Source organism: Tetranychus urticae, chromosome 3 (genome assembly GCF_039701765.1).
Source record: "Tetranychus urticae isolate SD_2017Ah chromosome 3, NJAU_TeUrti_SD_1.0, whole genome shotgun sequence".
Lineage (NCBI taxonomy): Eukaryota > Metazoa > Arthropoda > Arachnida > Trombidiformes > Tetranychidae > Tetranychus > Tetranychus urticae.
Genome location: NC_142960.1, coordinates 6,744,552 through 6,766,687, shown reverse-complemented (window position 1 = coordinate 6,766,687; position 22,136 = coordinate 6,744,552). Strand labels below are relative to the sequence as shown.

The following is a 22,136-nucleotide window of genomic DNA, read 5'->3' as shown; positions in this document are numbered from 1 at the left end:
ATCAGCAGCAGTAACACTGACAATTGTTCACCAGCAATCTATCCCAACCAGACCTTAACCACCAATCAGCCAATCAAACAGCAACGAAAAAGTAAGACTTTTTCATTTTAATACTTTATGTTAGGTTGGGTTAAAAACTAAATGCATTCGTGTGTTGCAAGCCATAAATTGCAAGTGTAATTAAAAGTAATGCGGAGAGAAGAAGCCTTTTTCTTCTTGCTATACATTGAGTTATTTTCCTTCATCTAGTTTTGAATGATAAGTCATGTAAAGTGAATAATATAACTTTCACTATTTTTGCATTCTTCTGTTCACTCATTCATTTATCATCATCGCTATCCTTGTTTGTTGTAACATTTACCATTGTTGCTACAACGTTGGCCATTTAACATTAAATCTCCATAGAGAAAATATTTTTGAATATTTCTCGATTTTTACTGAAAATCCTATTGAAAAATCCCATAGAAAATTCACAAAAAAACTCTCGCAAAAGCGGAAAAACAGAATAATTAATCAATGATAATAATTATAATTTTCATATTTTGATTGATGATAATATGTGATGTTAATTTTTTGTTGTTAATCCGAATCATTTTTAATCAACAATTGAATTTGATGATTCAAAGTAACCTAAAAAGATGACTTAATTGATTCAAAATTTAAGTATACCAATTAATAGTTTTAATCATGAAATTAGGTTTAAATTAAAAAACAAAGATTTATTAAATATTTTTGAAAAAATTAAAACTATCAAATAAATTATACTATGTTAATTAATTTTCGAGCCAGGGTTTTCACTGTCCTTGAATTCCAATCCAACTGAATAATTGACAAATTCGAAATTCCGGTCAGCACTCTCCCTTCGATAATTGCGAATAGCTGTCTCGCAACGCAATAAAGTTGAATTTCTTTTTATATTTTTGGCGGTTTGTAAACCTTTTTCCATCGCCATATTAAAGGATTTGTTGTGAAACAATGGCAAAATTACTGGTTTAAAATAACAGTGAACTCTCAATTTTGGCAAACCAATAAGATTTCGAGGCATGTTTGATAAGAGAAAAAAAGTTTGAATTAAAATATCATTCAATTTAGAAATAACATTTATACTCACCACTTTAATGAAATCAAATTTATTGCTCAGTATGTATATTGCTCTAAAAGGGGCATCATTTTTCGCCGCTTGTTTAGAGGTAGATATTCCTTGGAATTTCCATGTTTCATCACAATTGAGTTTCATAAGCAAATATGTGATACTTTTCCTTTTTTTGTATTAAAATTGCAATCGATCCTTGTCGTATTTATGCAAAAATATCTTTTCTTCTGCGAACCATGTTGTTTATGAGTTTTTTAGCTGGCTCATCAATATCTAATGCAACTGTATCTCGTGATTTCAACTCAATGACTTAATTCAAATTCGAACTCTTCTATCTTCTGAGCCATCGTCAAAACCTTAAATTTAAATTTCTTCTTCATTTCTTCCATTCTTCTTAAAGCTATATGATGTTCGTAGTTCACAGTATCTGACATACGTACTGGGGTGTCTTTCCATTTCACCCGGCACCGCAAATCAACCGATTCGTAATTAAGTTATCAATCACGGAAATGTTGAATGATATAAATCATTTTGTAATTCCAAGAAACGGAAAATTTTACTGACAAAACTATTAAATTGTCATTTATTTCTAGAAAAATATGATTAATTGAATTCATTAATTGAGGCAATTTTCGAAAATAGACTTGCAAATAAGAATTAACACTTTAAGAGTAAAGCCAACCTTTAACTTGACCAGATCAGCTTTTTATCAATCTAATACAGTGCTAAGTGAATCAGTTTTAAATGAAAAAGAATAAGCTTGAATTCGTGAATTCTGGTTGCAAGGTGTCGCAGTCGCCTGAATTGGATTGAATTCAACTATTTTCATGAAAACACATGTATCTTTACGAGTCATTACTGAGCGCAAAATTTGCTGTAATTGAATTTATTGTGAAGCGGGTGAGAAAGTTACAATTTACAGCTCAATTGGTTATTTTTGACTGAAATGTAATATGACCTGTCAAGAAAACTCTTATCTTTTAGAGCTCTTGAATCCAAATCAAGGTGTCAAAGTGCATTGTTAATTTGTGTTTAAAACCCATACGCCCTTAAACTTTCGTGATTGATCATTATAAGATCTTTGCAATATTTTTTTCACAAAGGACTGGAACATAGGACTGGATCGAAGTTAAACATTAAGACTTGATATATTTGGCCAGTGTTGGTGTTGCTAAAGCAAAAGTCAATGATATCGTGGTCAGTGAAGTAGCGCAGGTTGGTGTAATGACAAATATATCCAAGAAAGTTAGGCCAACATTTGCCAGTGATATGCGTGTTAAAAACATTTGTATCTGATTGCAAAAGGAAATGCAAAAATTTAGGTTAATAAAAGACAATTGAGATTCTGCTAATTGCATTAGATCAGAAAGATCTTTTTAAAAAATTGAAAATTGAATTACCTCTTTGCTTACAACAAGTGAATCAGTTTTAAATGAAAAAGAATAAACTTGTTCGTAAATTCTGGTTGCAAGATAATTGATGTAGATCATGTGATAAATGGCCAGAGAAAAGGAACAAAGCTCAGCGATACACATTAATAAAGAGTAACCAGTTGGATTTGCAATTGTGTAAACGAAAGTGAAATGGGATTCAACGAGACTGAGCACGAAATAGAAGGCTATGACATGCATCGATAGAGAATTGAATTTTTCCGTGTTTTCAATAGCAATGCAGTACAACCGACGGACTCGCCGAACATCTTCCAATCCTAATGCGTTGTTTGAGTCGCTCAATATTTGTATCTGGGTCTCAACTTGCAAGAAACAGCTTTGAATATAAAGGCAAGTTTCAATGAAGAAACAGAGACAAGCTAAATAAGCTGCGAGACCAATCAACCTGATTCCAAGAACGGGGATTTGCTGACAATTATCTGATAAATTGCCAAAAACCTCAAACATAAAGACGCAACCAGAACCAAAATAAGCTGCAAAGATCAATGAAATGACAGTCGTGATGATGAAACGCTGTTTCTTCAAATAGCAGGAAACAGATGGGCATAAACTAGTGATGCGAGCATTACTTTCGAAGTAGTTGAAGCAATCGTTGTATTTGTGGCGGTTCCAGTAGACAAGGAGTATGAAGGTTCCACAGGCCATTTGGATAATCATATAAATTGTAATATTTACTGTTCCCATCTTACTCATTGGATTCCAAATTTCTATCGCCCAAACCAATCCATCGATATAAAGAATGAGCCAAAGAAACAGAAATATCGCTTTACGTCCAGAGTAAAGTCCTTTAGCAAGCATTCCAGTTGGTTTACATATTTCAAACAGATTTGTGTTTCTTTCATTCAAATCTATTTTATTCATGTTTCTGATTCAACTTTGCAATCTAGTAATTTGTACTTTGCTTTTAGAGGTAAACTATCAGAATAAGGATTTGTTTTATGAGAAATGAATGAGTACAAATAAGTCTGTATTGATTATAATATGTATTGAATGACTATTAACAAACCAGATATCTGGTTGAAATTAAACAATGAGCAGACTATATTGTTGCAAATTGCAATTCCGATCAATCAGTTTAGGAAATTAAATAGAACATTTATTTCTTTGGAAATGACTTTCTAAACAATGAGTTATAGTGAAATGGATGAACATTACGATCATCTATTTTGAGTTACATCGTACAAAAGATTGTCATTTCTGCTCACATAAAATCTCGCTGAGATTGTTTTCGAATTATATTACAATACTTTCTTAATCGCTAAATAAACCAATGTTTTCATTTAAATCTAGATAATTCTCTCAGTAAATTGAGTTATCAATCATCGTAAATGTTGAATATCAATCATTTTAAAATTCAAAGAAAATGTAAAATTAAAAGGGTTGTCTAGGTTTCATTAATGCACAAACTAACCAGCATGAAACTTGGACAGAAAAAAATTCTTGCAAAACTGAAAGTTTGATTTTTGAAACATTAAAAGCTTTCGAGACGAACTCTGTCAGAGCTTTGTCTTTGTTAGAGCTGTTTTCATGGTCAAGTCTGCTTCAAAATGGTTAGAAGATCAAATTAATCTTTACAATGTCCGATTCCATTGGACTTTGAAGAGATGCAACAGATTTGCCAATTGGCCAATTGTTTGATATGAATATAAACCCATGCATCGTATGTTGATGATGCGAGAAGTAATTACATTGATTCTCGTTAACTTTCACATCGCTAACATAAACCGACTTGCAAATGAAGCCTTCAACTATGTTTATTCACTCTCATACAAAGTAGAGTCTGTTGAGATGCAAACACATTTGTAAAACGCTTTTCATTACATCTTCTTTATTTCTATTAACTTTAGATACGATTCTTCTTCCCGCGAATGATGGGGTGATGTTGGCTTAACCATTTCAAAGATCGTTTTCATAACACCTGCTTTTTTCATTTCATTTGATACTTTATCTCTGCTACCATTGCTATGGCAATACCAACCATCTCCTAAAAATTTAATGAAATGTTTCATTAAAATATAATTGTGCTGAAATTATACGAGTAATATATAATGAGCATTCCTTTGATCTTGACTTGAATTTAATGTTGATAGCCATTCTTTGGTAAGCTATCAAAATAAGCATAACTACTAGCTACCTTTTCACCAACTTTTGGTGGAGCACGAATTAAAATAAAGCAAATTTGCGATCATTAGATGGCTCTCAAGGGCTTCTCTCTCGCCAATCATACCTGAAGAGGTTTCCTGTAACACAGCGTAATGGTTGGGAACATTTTTGAAATTTTGTACCACATGTTCAAATAATAGTTTCAATTAATTTTGTTTTTTATGTTTTTAATTTTGTTGAATATCTTTTGTACTTTTTAAGAATAAATGTGATAGCCGTATGGTTATTATGTTTATTAATAAAATAATTTTTGTCAAAATTTACGAACAATTGGAGAACAAAACATTAAGCTTTTACATAACTGGCCAGTGTAGGTGTTGCTAAAGCAATAGTCAATGAAATTGTGGCCAGTGAAGTGGCGCAACTTGGTGTGATAACAAAGATGTCCAAGAAAGTCAAGCCAACATTTGCAAGTGCTATTCGGGTTAGAAATATTTGTATCTAATTTCAATAAGAAATGAAAAAATTTAGATTAATAAAAGACAGTTGAGCTTCTGTTAGTAGGTCTTTAAGAAAATTGAAAATAAATTACCTCTTTGCTTACAATCATTGAATCTGTCCTAAATGAAAATGAGTAAACTTGTTCGTAAATTCTGGTTGCAAGATGATTGGTGTAAATCATGTAATAAACCGTCAGAGAAAAGGAACAAAGCTCAGCGACACACGATAATAGAGTGTAACCAGTTGGATTTGCAATTGCGTAAACGAAAGCGAAATGAGATTCAACGATACTGATAACGAAATAGAAGGCTATGACAGGCATCGAAAGAGAATTGATCTTTTCTGTGTTTTCAATAGCAATGCAGTACAACCGACGGACTCGCCGAACATCATCCAATGTTAATGCGCTTTCTGAGTTACTCAATATCTGTATCTCGGTCTCAACTTGCAAGAAACAACTCTGAATATAAAGGCAAGTTTCAATGAAAAAAAAGAGATAAGCGAAATAACATGCAAGAGTAATCATTCTGAATCCTGCAATGGAGATTTGCTGATGCACATCGGATGTGTTTCCAAAAATTTGATGCATATAAAGGCAAGTTGTACCGCAATAAGTTGCAAAGACCAAAGAAATAACAGTCGTGATGATGAATCGATGTTTTTTCAAATAGCAAGCAACAGACGGACATAAACTAGGGATTTGCGCATTGCTTTCGAAGTAGTTGAAGCATTCAATGTATTCGTTTCGGTTCCAGTAGACAAGGAGTATGAAGGTTCCACAGGCCATTTGGGTGATCATATAAATGAAAGTATTTACTGCTCCCATCGTACTCATTGGATTCCAAATTTCTATCGCCCAAATCAATCCATCGATATAAAGAAGGAGTCCAAGAAAAAGAAATATCGCTGTACGTCCAGAATAAAGTCCTTTAGCAAATATTCCAGTTGGTTTGCATATTGCAAACTGTGAATCCATTTTATCCATATTTTAACTCAACTTTGAAATTTGGTGATTTAAACTTTTCTTTCAGAGGTAAACTCGCAAAGTAAGAACTAATTTTATGGAATAGAAACGATTATAAATTAGTTCAGTTTTGGTTCACTCTGTGTTGACCTATTGATCATAAATTTTGTTATTCATTGAATGATATCTGGTTGAAATAAACTAAGCATTAGAAGAATATTGTTTGAATCTAGTATTCCGATCAATCAATTCAGAAAACATTTGTTTCGTTGCACGATGAAATGACATCTGAACAATAAGTTTGGTTGGATATAAAAATAAAAATAATCGATCATCCATTTTGATCGTTACATCGTACTTTATAGATCGTCATTTCTCCTCATAGAAAGTCTTGGTGAAGACCAATTCTTCGATGTTTCCCTCTTTTATTCTTGATGATTCTTCAGCAATTAAGTTAGCAATCGTTAAAATTTAATATAAATTAAAAGAAAATTAAAAGGATTATCAAAGTTACATTATTGCACAAACTAACCAGCATGAAAATTAAATAGAATGAAGTTTCGGGTAAAATTATTGAATCGACTAAAAATTAACTTGTTTCCAAAATAGTTGATTAATTGAATGCATTTATTGAGGCATTCTTTGATAATGCAAAGAGATGCAAAAGGTCAGCCAATTATACGTATTGGTGAGACGAGAAAACTCGACTCATTGTTATTCTGGGTTTTTTTATTTGCATCGGATCATTTCAGATGCATTTGATATTCATCATTTATGAATATAATCCAGTTAATCTCATGCTGATGGTTCGAGAAGTGAAAGTTTGTCATAGTTTGAAATTGGTCTCATTGAATTTATTGATAAAGCAATTGAGAAAGTTACAATTTATAGTTTGCTCGAGCATTTTTGATTGCAACATAATTTACAGAGTAAAGAGAAATTAATTTAAGGAATCTTGAATCCAAATCAAAGTGTCGAAGTGAATTATCGATTGTGCTTTAAATCCTATGTCCTTGCAGTTAAATTGTCGTGATTTCTGATTATTAAAAGATGAAATTTTCTTAATATTTTTGCACAGGTAAAGGATTGAAACATTGAAGTTAAACATTAAGATTTGACCAGAGAGGCCAGTGTAGGGGTTGCTAAAGCAATAGTCAATGAAATTGTGGCCAGTGAAGTGGCGCAACTTGGTGTGATAACAAATATATCCAAGAAAGTCAAGCCAACATTTGCAAGTGCTATTCGTGTTAGGAACATTTGTATCTAAAAAAAGAAATGAGAAAAATAAGGTTCATAAAAGACTTCAATAGTAAGAAATAGGGATTCTGCTAATTGCATCACATTATTGTATTATTAATACATTAGCTTATCAAGAATCCTGGAGATCTTAAAATAAACTGATTTACCTCTTTGCTTACAATCATTGAGTCTGTCCTGAATGAAAATGAGTAAACTTGTTCATAAATTCTGGTTGCAAGATGGTTGATGTAAATCATGTGATAAATGACCAGAGCAAAGGTACTGAGTTCTGCAATACATACTGCAATTGAAAAGACAGTTGGGTTTGCAATGGTGCAAAGGAAAGCGAAATGAGATTCAACGATACTGACAACGAAATAGAAGGCTATGACAGGCATCGAAAGAGAATTGATCTTTTCTGTATTTTCAATAGCCATGCAGTACAACCGACGAACTCGCCGAATCTCGTCCAATGTTAATGCGTTGTTTGAGTCGCTTATTATCTGTATCTGGGTCTCAACTTGCAAGAAACAGCTTTGAATATAAAGGCAAGTTTCAATGAAAAAACAGAGGCAAGCGAAATAACATGCAAGAGTAATCATTCTAAATCCAAAAATGGAGATTTGCTGATACACATCTGGTGAATTTCCAAAAATTTGACGCATATAAAAGCAAGTTGTACCAAAATAAGTTGCAAAGATCAACGAAATGACTGTTGTGGCGATAAATCGATTTTTGTTCAAATAGCAAGCAGCAGACGGACATAAACTAGTGATTTGAGCATTGATTTCGAAGTGATTGAAGCATTCAATATATTTGTTTCGGTTCCAGTAGACAAGGAGTATGAAGGTTCCACAGGCCATTTGGGTAATCATATAAATTGCAATATTTACTGCTCCCTCAGTATTCTTTGGATTCCAAAGTTCCATTGCAAATAGCACTCCATCGATATAAAGAATGAGCCCAAGAAACAGAAAGATCGCTTTACGTCCAGAATAAAGCCCCTTAGCGAGTATTCCAGTTGGTTTACATATTGCAAACAGATCAGTATTTGTTTGATTTAATTCCATCTTATAAAGTATATTCATGTTTGTAATTTAACTTTGAAATTTAGTTAAGTAAACTTTTCTTTCAGAAATAAACTAGCAAAATAAAAGCTGATTTCATATAAAAATATGAGGACAAATGAGTTAGTATTGATCAGCTCCGGGTTGGCTCAGCGACTATAAATGTTTGTTATTATTGAATGGCGCTTTACAAATAAAATATTGTTTGAAATTAGCATTTCGATCAATCAATTTAAGAAACTTTTCCTTTCCTTACAAGGTGAAATGGCATTGTGAACAATAAGTTTGACTAGAAGTAAAAAGTGACCATAAAAGATCATCTAATTTGAGTTACCTCGTTTTTCGACACAAAAGATTGTCATTTCTCCTCGCATAGAGTCGTACTGAGATTGTTTTCAAATTACATTTCCAATGTTTTCAGTTCAATTTAATAGATCTCCCAGTAATTAAGTTATCAATCATTAAAAATGCAACATGATATAAATCATTTTAAAATTCAAATAAAATGTAAAATTCTAAAGGTTGTCCATGCTTTATTATTGCACAAACTAACCGGCATGAAACTTGATGAGAATAAAATTTTAGGGACAAAACTATTATTATCAGGTTGTTTTGTCAAAAATGTGATCAATTTAATTCATTAATTGAATGCGACTAATAAAAAACTGTCTAGATTCTTCTCTCATATAACATAGTCCAAATAACAAAGCCACACTCAGAGTAGTGTCAGCTTTTAACTTGATCAGTTTCTTATCAATCTAATAGACTCAATCGACTAGAGCTAATAACTAACATAGCCAACTTAAAATGTCCCAAGTTCATCCTGAAATACAATTTGATGATTATCACCAACCGAGCGGACTATTTGCGAAGGTACTGAAAACGAAAAATAAAACAATATTATTGCTTCTGCTATCATTTATCGTGGGCAGTTTTGAAAGAATTCAGAGTTTCGAGATTAAAAAAGGTTATCTCTCGGCATGGCGCTTATTGTATGTCAATTCATACTTGGCGATTTGCATCTATTTCATTTTCAAGCGAAAGTTATTCTATGAATTCATCAACTATTTCGACAGAGAGATTGGTACTTACATGTCAAACGATTCCATCCGTAAATTTATTGGCAAAAATCGATTACTTTTTTCAATCGGTTATCCATTCGTATTCACTCTTCATATCGCTTATAGCGTTAATGACATTATTCAAGTCTATCAGCAATCACAATCATATTATGGACTTGCGATGAGATTAATCTGGAATCTTTTTCGATCTGTAATCTACCTGAATCGCTACGTAATCATTCAATTCATCATTGAATGCTGTCTACATGTTCGGATCTGCTTCAAAATGGTAGAAGATCAAATTGAAGCGATAAAAATGTCCGATTCCTCATTGGAATTTGAAGAGATGCAAAGGATTCGCCGATTGTATGATGTTGCTATTGGAAAGACGAGGAAACTCGACTCATTTTTATTCTGGGTTCTACCTGTTTACTATTTTATTTGCATCGGATCATTTCAGTTGAATTTGATATTCATCATTTATGAATACCAACCCTTCCATCTCATGTTGATGGTTAGAGAAATGGTTTCATTGATTCTTGTTACCTTTCACACCGCTAACATAAACCGACTTGCAAATGAAGCCTTTAACCAGGTTTATTCACTCTCATATAAGGTAGAGTCTATTGAGATGCAAAATGAGGTGAGATTTGAAAACATTTCTAAAACGCTTTTCATTGAATTTATTATTATATTTCTCTTAATTTCAGTTACGCTTCTTCTTCACTCGAATCAGAAGAGGTGATGTTGGTTTAACCATTTTAAAGATCGTTCTCATAACACCTGCTTTTGTCACTTCATTTGGCACTTTATTACTGACCATTGCTCTGGCAATTCCTACCATTTTCAAGAAATCGTAAACAAAGTATAACTTCTTTGAGAAGTTATCCAAATATTCATATGAGAACATACTATACCTACATGTAATGTCACTACAACTTAGGCTAAGCTTAGGCTTGAAACTCGTAGCAAACTTTTATGTATTATTTTAAAGTTAGTACAAATCAATTAAAGAATAAATTCAATTAATAAAATCGAAGAAATTATTTGTCATCTAAATTATTAAAAATTGATTTATATGACATGTTACTCTGAATAATATAATAGCTTAGTGCGCTTAGCTATACTCGTATATTCCTTCCTTCGTGTGTAGAAGGGCATTCTGCTTTTCAGTGCTATTTATTACATTGCTATTGTATATGCTTGCATTTCCCAAGAAACCACGAGTGGCAGAGTTCAAAGCAGGCAATACAAACGCAATTTACAGTTTCCTTTATTATTACAATATTGTATTGATTAAAATATAATTAAAAGTATGGAGAAACCTGAAATTTTTATAAAAATCAAAATGTTGGAGTAATTATAATATTAATTTGTAATTGTGCTTAAAATTCTTTTGTCCTTAGGATTTGATATAATTGGCCAGTGTTAGTGTCGCTAAAGCAATAGTCAGTGAAATTGTGGCCAGTGAAGTAGAGCAAATCGGTGATATTACAAAGATTTCCGAGAAAGTCAAGCCAACATTTGCAAGCGCTATTCGGGTTAGAAATATTTGTATCTAATTTCAATAAGAAATAAAGAAAATTTAGGTTAATAAAAGATTTTCATAAAAAAAATTGCCTCAAAGTATTAATAGTTCGCTTTCCATTTGTCACGTTGTAAAAGACAGTTGAGCTTATGCTAGTAGGTCTTTAAGAAAATTGAAAATTAAATTACCCCTTTGCTTACAATCATTGAATCTGTCTTAAATGAAAAAGAATAAACTTGTTCGTAAATTCTGGCTGCAAGATGATTGATGTAAATCATGTGATAAATGGCCAGAGCAAAGGTACTAAGTTCTGCAATACATATTAATATAATGTATAAAGTTGGATTTGCAATCGTGTAGATGAAAGCGAAATGAGATTCAACGAAACTGAGCACGAAATAGAAGTCTATGACAGGCATCGATAGAGAATTGATTGAATTGCCGTATTGAATGACCACTGACAAATGATATATTTGGTTATAATGAAATTAGAAATGGCAAGACTATACTGTTTCAACTTTGTATCTAGATCAATCAATTCAGGAAACATTTAGATTCGTTGCAAAATGACATTTTGAATAATAAGTTTTGGTTAGAAGTAAAAAATGAACATAAAGGATCATCTATTTTGAGTTACATCGTATTTGAAATACAAAAGATCGTCATTTCTGCTGGCACAAAGTCTTGCTGAGATTGTTTTCAAATCGCATTTTCTTATTCGTTTTCATTTCGATCTAGATTATTCTCCCAGTAATTAAGTTATCAATCACTAAAAATGACGAATAATATAAATCATTTTAAAATCTAAAGAAAACCGTAAAATTACAAACATTTCCAAGTTTTATTATCGAAAAACTAACCAACATGAAACTTGAACAGGATACAATTTATGCTGTAATATGCATAGAAAAACTGAAAATTTTATCGACAAAACTATTAAATTGTCAAGTAATTCTAAAAAAATGATTAATTGAATCATTAATTGATGTTACATTCAATAGTAGATTGTCAAAATTTGTTTCTTGCCACATATAAAGTTTAAATAATAAAGCAACACTTTCAGAGTAAAGTAAGCTTTTTACTTGACCAGATCAGTTTCTTATCAATCTAGTAGCTAAATCGACTGAAGCTAATAACATCCAACTATCGTAAAATGTCTCAAGTACATCCTGAGACAACATCTGATGATTATCACCAACCAAGTGGACTATTTGCGAAGGCACTCACAACGAAAAATAAAACAATATTATTTCTTCTTCTTTTATCCTTCACCATGAACAGTTTCGATGCAATTCGGGATTTTAAGATGGCTAAAGACTTTGTCTCAGCATGGCGCATCTTGTATCTCACTTCTTACTTAGCAATTTGCATCTATTTGATTTTCAAGCGAAAATCATACAACGAATTCATCAACTTTTTCGACAGAGAAATTGGTGCTTACATGTCGAACGAGTCTATTCGTAAATATATTTCCAAGAATCGGTTACTCACTTCAATGGGTTATACATTGATATTAACTGTTTATATCACTTATGGCGTTCTTGATATCATTCAAGTCTATCAGCAATCACAATCATATAATCGACTGATTATTCAAGTATTCTGGAATCTTTTTCGATCAATAATCTACCTGAATCGCTACGTGATCATTCAATTCATAATTGAATGCTGTCTGCATATTCAAATATGCTTCAAGATGGTAGAAGATCAAATTGAATCTTTAAAAATGTCCGATTCTCCATTGGACTTTGAAGAGATGCAAAGGATTCGCCAATTATATGATGGCGCTATTGGAAAGACGAGAAAACTGGACTCATTATTATTCTGGGTTTTACCTGTTTACTATTTTACTTGCATCGGATCTTTTCAGCTGGATTTGGTATTTATCATCTATGAATTTAACCACCTTTACACCATGTTTATGGTTCGAGAATTGGTTACATTGGTTTTTCTTACCTTTCACATTGCCAACATAAACCGACTTGCAAATGAAGCCTTTAACCAGGTTTATTCACTTTCATACAAAGTAGAGTCTATTGAGATGCAAAATGAGGTGAGATTCAAATTGATTTGTATTAATAAAATCGTTTTTCATTGAATTTATTATTTCTCTTAATTTCAGTTACGCTTCTTCTTCACTCGAATCAGAAGAGGTGATGTTGGTTTAACCATTTTAAAGATCGTTCTCATTACACCTGCTTTTGTCACTTCATTTGGAACTTTATCGTTGACAATTGCTCTGGCAATTCCAACCATTTTCAAGCAATCGTAACGAAGGTATAAGTAGTTGTAGAAGTTATCCAAAGATTTTGATTCAGTGAGAGCATATAAAATGTAATTTCGCTAAAACTTAGAATGATTAGGCGCAACACTTGTAAAAAACTTAAATGTATTAGTTTAATAAGTTGATCAGTACAAATCAAATAAAGAATGTTGTTACGATCCAATTAATTATTGGTCATGTAAATTATTGAAAAATCGGTTTAATCAAAATTTTACTCAAAATATTATTAATAGCTTGGTGTATTTTACTATTGTTGATTATTCCTTTTCCAGTGTGTGGAAGTGTATTTAAGGGCTATTTAAGCTTCTGAGCATGAAAATTGAATCTATTTTTAAAGCTGGCAAGAAAAAATCAATTCATAGTTCCCTTAATTATTAAAATATTGTATTATACATAATTTATGGATTTGAGCATTCCTTTCGAAGCAGTTGAAGCATTCAATGTATTTGTTTCGGTTCCAGTAGACATGCAGTATGAAGGTTCCACAGGCCATTCGAGTAATCATATAGATTATGTTATTTAATGCTCCCAAAGTATTCATTGGAATCCAAAGTTCCATTGCAGATAGCAATCCATCGATATATAGAATGAGCATATTTCAAACAGACTTGTTTTTGCTTGATTTGATTCCATTTCATCCTTATTTCTGATTCAACTTTGTAATCAACTATTTCTTTTGAGAATGTACTCTTGGTATGTTTACTTTGCTCCATTTCTTTTGTTATCATTATAACTCCGTCTTCTTTTTCTTCATTCATCATTCTAACTATATATTTTAGTGCAGCAATTTTGTTTCCTGTATAAATTTCATTTGATCCGATTGATAAATCTTGATGCATTCTGTTCTCTCTCCTTCCCGCTCGATTTGTTATTGGAATCACATTGATACCCTTTGAGCCACAATGATCCATTTCTTTTTACCTTTTGGTAAATTTAGACTGCTACCGTTGTGAAGATAAGCGATTTTTCACCAAGCACTCATTAACTGTATGGTTCATAAACTCCCGTATCTTTTTATCAAAATGGGCTACCAACATGAGACAAGCACCAATCGATCTGAAAAATATTGAACTTTTAGAAAATGATATGCAAAGGTCAATTAGAGGTCCAATAACTGAATGACCTTGAATGTCCTTGAGACTCTAAATTAGTGTTTCTTAAATTTTGGTAGTAATACTTACTGAATATCATAAAGATCTTAATTCTGGTTCAAAAGTTATTAATACAAACGAAGGTCAAGGATAAAAACGCCCAGTAAATCTTTCTGTTTTTCATTTGACCTATGCTTTTCTTGATGATAGCATATCTTCATTGTGTGCTTCAAGTAGTAAAATTTTTTATAGAATCTCTTTAGACGGTTTTGTATCTCCTTACTTGTTCCAATTGTTTTCAATTATTACATCTATTCTTCTTGGAAAACTTGTTCGTCTTCTGTTATTAGTAAGAAGGATAATGAGCATTTTTTAATTTCTGTATTATATATTAAGATATTATCAGCCATTTCGCTTTGTCCGGTTGGTATTTAAGATCTGGTTTTGATTTCCATTTCTCAATTTCTTGAGTTTTCTGTATTGTCGTAACTCTTTTATATTGTGCGATGCCTTTTTCTGATTGACCCACAGATTGGCTCACCAAGAATCAATATTTTCCCCATTTTCATATCTTTTAGAATGAACATTTCAGTCTTTTTCTCATTGATTTCTAAATTTACCTTTTCATTAATTCGATTATTTTTTGCATAAATTTTTGTTCAATTGTTGTTCAACATTTGTGTTCAAGATTATATCATCTGCATAAGCTTTTATCATCTTATTTTTTACTTATTCTTCTTGTGGTTATTATCAATCGAGCTGATAACATTATAGGTCTATGGATGATCCTTGTGGTCTCCCTTCTTCTTCCATTTCATATCTTGTCTTGTCTGTCTTTATTGACATTAATTCTAAGCCATCTGCTGTATGCAATTGATTGAAGTAGTCCGAAATTTGATTATCCACATGTTAATTTTATTTTTTCCATAGCTATTCTTGTGTCAACCTTGTCAAAAGCCTCAGATATATCCAGCTTGTTTAACCAATCTTCAGAGTGCAACTCTTGATATTTTATATTATATCAAAGATCATTTGTTGCATATTTATAAATCCTATGTAGGCATACAGGGCATTTCAGCTAATTTACCGTTGTAAATCGGCTATATTTTTGCACCTAGATTTTGAGGCTGGATATTTAGTTTATAGAAATTCGGGTGATACTCAATTGTCATGTTTCAAGGTCAAGGTCATTCAAGGTAATTTTGTTGAAATTTTTCCTATTGATATTAAAAATGTCGAAATAAAGTCAAATCATAATTTTCAAGGTCAAATTATGATATTGAGGATCATCACTACAATTTGTTGATCACTCTTATCTATTTGATTTCTAAATCTTTACTTGTGATGATTCAATCCATCACTGCTCCACTTCTTGAATATGTTTTAATCTTGCTGTCATTAACATTTAACAATTGTTGATTTCAATAATTTTCCTAGTTGTTTTTGCAATACTTATAGAGTAATAATCATTTTTTGGATGAATTTTCGACCATAATTCATTGACTGCATTCAGATCTCCCATTATGATGATATTTAAAGACCTATGATATCTTAAGAACTTCGCAATAGCTTTTCATGACTTCAAATTGTTGATAGGCCAGCTTTATTTGTTCTTTATTGAAATATCTCATGTAGCCTGCAATCACTATTGTGTTGACTTCCACCGGATTAACAGCTATTAGACATTGTATTTTTACTATGATTCTTTCTCAGACAATTTTTCTCGAGTCACAAGAGCCATCTCCTTGTTTTGAATTACACTTGATGTTGTATTAACTTCAATTATTGCTTATTGACTTATTTCACATATATATTCACATAGACACGAGTTATCATTTTATTCTGTTTGATTGATAACTCTTTTTGTTATACATTTTATTTTTCGTTGATTACACCGGGCGTTTTTTCCATTTTACGCCTTCATGCAGGCATAACTCACGAACAATTAGTGCTACAGACCTCAGACTTGAACCATTAGCTTATTTAGATTGCACAACTTTTATGTCACACACTCAATGTCATTCAAGGCTAATTCTTTATTTGACCTCTAATTGACATTGAAAGGTCATTTTCTGGAACTGGCAAATGACCGATTGATGTTATCACATGGTCTTAACTTATGCTGGCTAAAGGATATGAGTGATTCCATACCATTCAGTAATCGTTCATCAAATTTATTTATCTTGTCAATTGTGAGAGTTATGAACATGTTACTAACATCAACAGATCAGCAAAATTTTGCGGTTTCAGAAAATGAACTTCAAATGTCAATTAGAGGTCAAATAAAGAATTGACCTTGAATGACCTTGAGCGTGTGAAATAATGGTTGTGCAAAAATATAAAAAATATCGCTGCTTCTGTTATCCTTGACTGAAGTTTGCTACGAAACAATCGAGCATCCAAGATTCACGGGAGTTTTTTTCTATCATGCTACCTCTTTTATTCCACTTCTTACTTGATGATTTGCATCTATTTGATTTTAAAGCGAAAATCATACAACGAATTCATCAACTATTTCGACAGAGAAATTGGTATTTACATGTCAAATGATTTCATTCGTAAATTTATTGCTAAGAATCGCGCACTCATTACAATCGGTTATCAATTCCTATACACTTCATTCTATTAATGGAACTTTCGATGTTATCGAAATTCATCAGCGCTCACAATCAAATTATCAACTTGCGGTAAAAATATGCTTGAATCTTTATCGATCAATAATCTATCTGAATCGCTACGTAATCATTTAATTCATCGTTGAATGCTGTCTGCATACTCAAATCTGCTTCAAAATGGTAGAAGATCAAATTGAATCTTTCAAAATGTCCGATTCCTCATTAAACTTTGGAGAGATGCAAAGGATTCTATTGGGAAGACGAGGAAACTCGACTCATTATTATTCTGGGTTTTACCTGTTTATTACTTTTTTTGCATCGGATCATTTCAGTTGAATTTGATATTCATCATTTATGAATACCAACCCTTGCATCTCATGTTGATGGTTAGAGAAATGGTTACATTGATTCTTGTTACCTTTCAAATCACTAACATAAACGACTTGCAAATGAAGCCTTCAACCGGTCTGGGGTCAGCCGAGCGAAAGACATTTAAGCGAATAGATGATTGAGCGAAAAGCATTTGCGCGAAAGTCAGCTGAGCGAAAATAATTTTTGTTGTCAATAGATGGCGCTGTATAAAAACTTGAATGCAATGAAAACTTTTGAATGATTCAGAATAAATAATTTTCAATGTTTTTTTATTGAGGCTGGTCAAAAAATAAAATATTACAGAAGGAATGGCCTTTGCGCATATGAATTTTGCCTAGTTAAGGCTCTAAAGCTAGTGCGCATAATTTTGAGCGTTTTTAGGTTAATTTCGATTTGAGTCAGATAATTTTGTATAATGTTTAACTTTATCGATAAATTGGATTGGTGACAAATTACCATTAGCGTATTCAAAGGTCAAATTGAGAATCCGCTGGTTAGCTTCGGCATATTTCTTTTTGGGTAAATTGATAATCGCGCCATGTTGAGCCATCATTATATTTGTCTCAGAACTATTTTGATGCTGAATTAATTTTTCCAAAAAAAGCCATAAACTTGCATGATTGTGGCCAACACTTTTATTCAGGGCGAAATGCCAACCTTCTACATGGTTATTAGTTCTTGGGTCTTGATCGTTAAAATGATTCCATGTCGAAATCGGGAATCGCGCATCGTCGATCAAATAAGTTGTCTTGAAATAAAGTATAAAATCGTCCAAATTATCGATCTGCGGTGAGTCTGCAATTATTTCCTCGAATGCACCAGCGATATCTTCAGATTTCAGGAATGGTAATGCTGAGAGTCGTTTAATTGTATTGTAAACTTCGTCATTTTCTTTATATTCCCTTGTGAGGCCTTTATGTTGAACGTTTCTCCAAATTGACTGGCTAAAATGAAAAAGGCACGATTTAAGAGTGCAGGTCGGAAAGCACGTCTTAATTGCTTTCATGGCAGCCATCTCAAAATCTGTCGTGAATATTTCAGGACTCCAAGTTAACTGCAAATCGAAACATAAGTTTTGAACCAATCGAATCATTCGAATATAAGTTTCACTGGTTGATGAGGGTAAAAGCGCATAGACGACGGGTATCATATTGTCGTTGACCATCACATGAAATGAGTAGAGGGAATGAAAAAGTTTTGGTACACTTTTGAATGTACCATCAGCATACACATGCTTTGCATTGCATAGAAATTTCAGAAACAAATCAGTTGCAAATAGCAGAATCTTTTCATTTTCACCATCAGCAATTCGAAAAAAAACTTCGCCATTAGAGTTTTGCTTGAGTTCATTCGGAACGACAATATCACTGTGTGTTGATGGTAAAGGTGGATATCGGCCTGCTCGAGCTCTTGATAGAGTTTTTTTCAAGCTCCTGAAAGTTTGAAGTGCAGAACCAACGACATCATCAGAATAAGTTTGTAAAGTTTCATTAGTTGCCTTTTGATAACTCTCTTTGAGATTCGGATAGTTAGCAACTTTTGCATATTCTTTTCCTTTATTACGTTGCTCAATTTGAATGATTTTTTGCAAAACAGGCTCGTGGTTGTGATCAGTTGAACATTTGATAGTTGAAGACTCAATTGTAACTTTCCCAACACAGTTTTGTTCACAACATGTCCAATATTCAACACCATTATACACTTTCTTTTTACGATAGATATAATTATCTTTAACTAATAAATTTGCATTGCGAGTTGATTTGATGAATCGAAAAGACATATTGAATAAATAGTTAACAAAATCTCAGCAAAATGAGTACAAACAAAAGCAAAATCAATGAAATCACACTTTTAGGCACAAAAAATGAAATCAGGAAGAAAAACTAGTCATACAGTCGAAAGAACGATCAAAATTGACCTTAAAATAACCAAGTTAGTAATTCTGGCTATTCACCTCTGTATTTTTCTTCATCATCATGAAAAAGACGATTAAAAAGTTTTAAAGAGTTTATTAATAGTAATAATTGCATTGATATTAATTATAATCCTATTGAAAAAAATTGGTTTCAAAAAAATTTTAAACAGATTTATTGGGATACTATTTTCGCTCAGTTGACATTCGCTTAAATGGCTTTCGCTTAATCGTCTTTCCGCTCAAATGTCTTCCGCTCAAGTGACCTGACCCCCTTCAACCAGGTTTTAAGCACTCTCATATGGAATCTGTGCAACTAAAACTTAGGGTTTTTAAGGATTAACAAAAACGGAAAAAGTTGTATGAATTGAATTTTTAACTATTTTTATGCAAACACATGTGTTTTTACGAGTCATTACTGAGTGCAAAATTTGCTGTGATTTAGTTTATTGTCAGAGCGAGTGAGAAAGTTACAATTTAAGTTTATTGGTTATTTTTGACTGAAATGATCTGTCAAGGAAATTTTTATCTTTATGAGCTCTTTAATCAAAGCAAGGTGTCAAAGGGCATTATTAATTTGTAGTTTTGTTTAAAACCCAAAAGCCGTTACAGTTAAACTGTCGTGATTATAACATGAATTTTCTAAATATTTTTGCTCAGGTAAAGGAGTGAAAAATTGAAGTGAAACACTAAGACTTGATATAATTGGCCAGTGTTGGTGTTGCTAAAGCAAAAGTCAACGATATCGTAGCCAGTGAAGTAGCGCAAGTCGGAGTGATAACAAAGATGTCCAAGAAAGTCAAGCCAACATTTGCCCGCGATATTCGGGTTAGAAATATTTGAACCTAATTTCAATAAGAAATGAGAAAATTGAGATTAATAAAAGACTATTGGGATTTTGCTAATTATTACAATAACTGATAAAGAATCTTAGAGTAGCATTAACCCAAATAAAACTAGATTAGGTCAAAGTATCAGATAGACAGAAAGTTGCATTACCTCTTTGCTTACAATAAGTGAACCAGTTTTAAATGAAAAAGAATAAACTTGTTCGTAAATTATGAGCGCAAGATGATTAATATAAATCATGTGAAAAATACCCAGAGATAAGGAGCAAACCTGAGCGATACACATTAATAAAGCGTAGCCAGTTGGATTTGCAATTGTGTAAACGAAAGCGAAATGAGATTCAACGATACTGATCACGAAATAGAAAGCTATGACAGGCATTGATAGAGAATTGATCTTTTCTGTAGTTTCAATAGCAATGCAGTACAATCGACGGACTCGCCGAACATCATCCAATGTTAATGCGCTGTTTGAGTCGCTCAATATTTGTATCTGGGTCTCAACTTGCAAGAAACAGCTTTGAATATAAAGGCAAGTTTCAATGAAGAAACAGAGACAAACCAAATAACCTGCAAGACCAATTAACCTGATACCGAGAATGGGGATTTTCTGATAATTATCGGATAAATTGCCATAAATTTCACCCATAAAGACGCAGCCACAACCAAAATAAGCTGCAAAGATCAATGAAATGACAATAGTAATGATGAAACGATGTTTTTTCATATAGCAGGAAACAGATGGACATAATGTATTGATGCGAGCATTACTTTCGAAGTAGTTGAAGCAATCAATATATTTGTATCGGTTCCAGTAGACAAGCAGTATGAAGGTTCCACAGGCCATTTGAATAACCATGAAAAATGAATTATTTACTGCTCCCATAGTATTTATTGGAATCCAAAGTTCAAACGCAAAAACCAATCCATCGATATAAAGGATGAGACCAAGAAACAGAAATATCGCTTTTCGTCCAGAATAAAGTCCCTTAGCGAGTATTCCAGTTGGTTTACATATTTCAAACAGATTTGGGTTTGTTTCATTCAAATCTATTTTATTCATATTTTCAACTCAACTTTGCATTTAGTGATTTGAACTTCTCTTTCAGAGATAAACTTCAAAATAGGAACTTATTATTCACAATGTAATGAGCACTAATGTAATAAGGCAGTATTGATTCACTCTGGGTTCGACTCATTGATTATAAAGTTATATTCTTATGTATTGAATGACCATTCACTAATAAAATCGGGTCGGAAATAAATGCACAATGAGCAGACCATATTGTTTGAAATTAATATTTCGATCTACCGATTTAGGAAATTTAACAAAACAATTGTTTCGTTTCAAAATGAATTGACTTTTTGAACAATGAGTTATAGTAAAATGATTGAGAATAACGATAATCTGTTTTGAGTTACATCGTGTTTTCAATAGATCATCACTTTTGCTAGCAAAAAGTCTTGCTGTGAGATATTGATCAAATTATTCTTTCTTGCTCGTAACGAAAACCAGATTTTTCATTGTTTTCATTTTAGTCTAGATTATTCTCTCAGCAATTAAGTCATCAATCATTTAAATCATTTAAAATCCAAAGAAAACCATAAAATCAAGAACATTGTCCCTGTTTTATTGTTGCCCAGACTAACCAGCATGAAAATTGAGCATAATTAAATTATAGCAAAGTTCAAAATTTTATCGACAAAACTATTAATTTGTCATGTATCTTATGGAAAATGTGTTGAAATCATGAATTCTGAATTTTGAATTCATTAATAGAGGCCAACATTCAATAATAGACTGTAAAATAATGAAGTAACATTTCAGAGTAAAGTCAGCTTTTAACTTGACCAGATCAGCTTCTTATCAACCCAACATACTAAATCGACTAAAGCTAATAACATCGAACTATCGTTAAAATGTCTCAAGTTCGTCCTGAAACGCATGTTGATGATTATCATAAACCGAGCGGACTGATTGCGAAGGCTCTTAGAACCAACAATAAA

At 32.2% G+C, this 22,136-nt stretch overlaps 2 protein-coding genes across 2 annotated transcripts; both read right to left on the bottom strand.

The window, feature by feature from the left end:
• Positions 1–6,960: 6,960 nt before the first annotated feature.
• Positions 6,961–8,779, bottom strand: LOC112539945 (uncharacterized). Its single transcript, XM_025162775.2, has 2 exons — positions 7,519–8,779; positions 6,961–7,375 (listed from the first exon to the last, which is right to left on the bottom strand). Exons 1-2 carry the CDS (start codon positions 8,437–8,439, stop codon positions 7,220–7,222), a joined length of 1,077 nt encoding a protein of 358 aa, XP_025018543.2. The 5' UTR covers positions 8,440–8,779; the 3' UTR covers positions 6,961–7,219.
• An 11,074-nt stretch (positions 8,780–19,853) lies between these two features.
• LOC112539942 (uncharacterized) lies at positions 19,854–21,404 on the bottom strand. Its single transcript, XM_089268634.1, has 2 exons — positions 20,281–21,404; positions 19,854–20,126 (listed from the first exon to the last, which is right to left on the bottom strand). Exons 1-2 carry the CDS (start codon positions 21,190–21,192, stop codon positions 19,971–19,973), a joined length of 1,068 nt encoding a protein of 355 aa, XP_089124760.1. The 5' UTR covers positions 21,193–21,404; the 3' UTR covers positions 19,854–19,970.
• Positions 21,405–22,136: the final 732 nt, after the last annotated feature.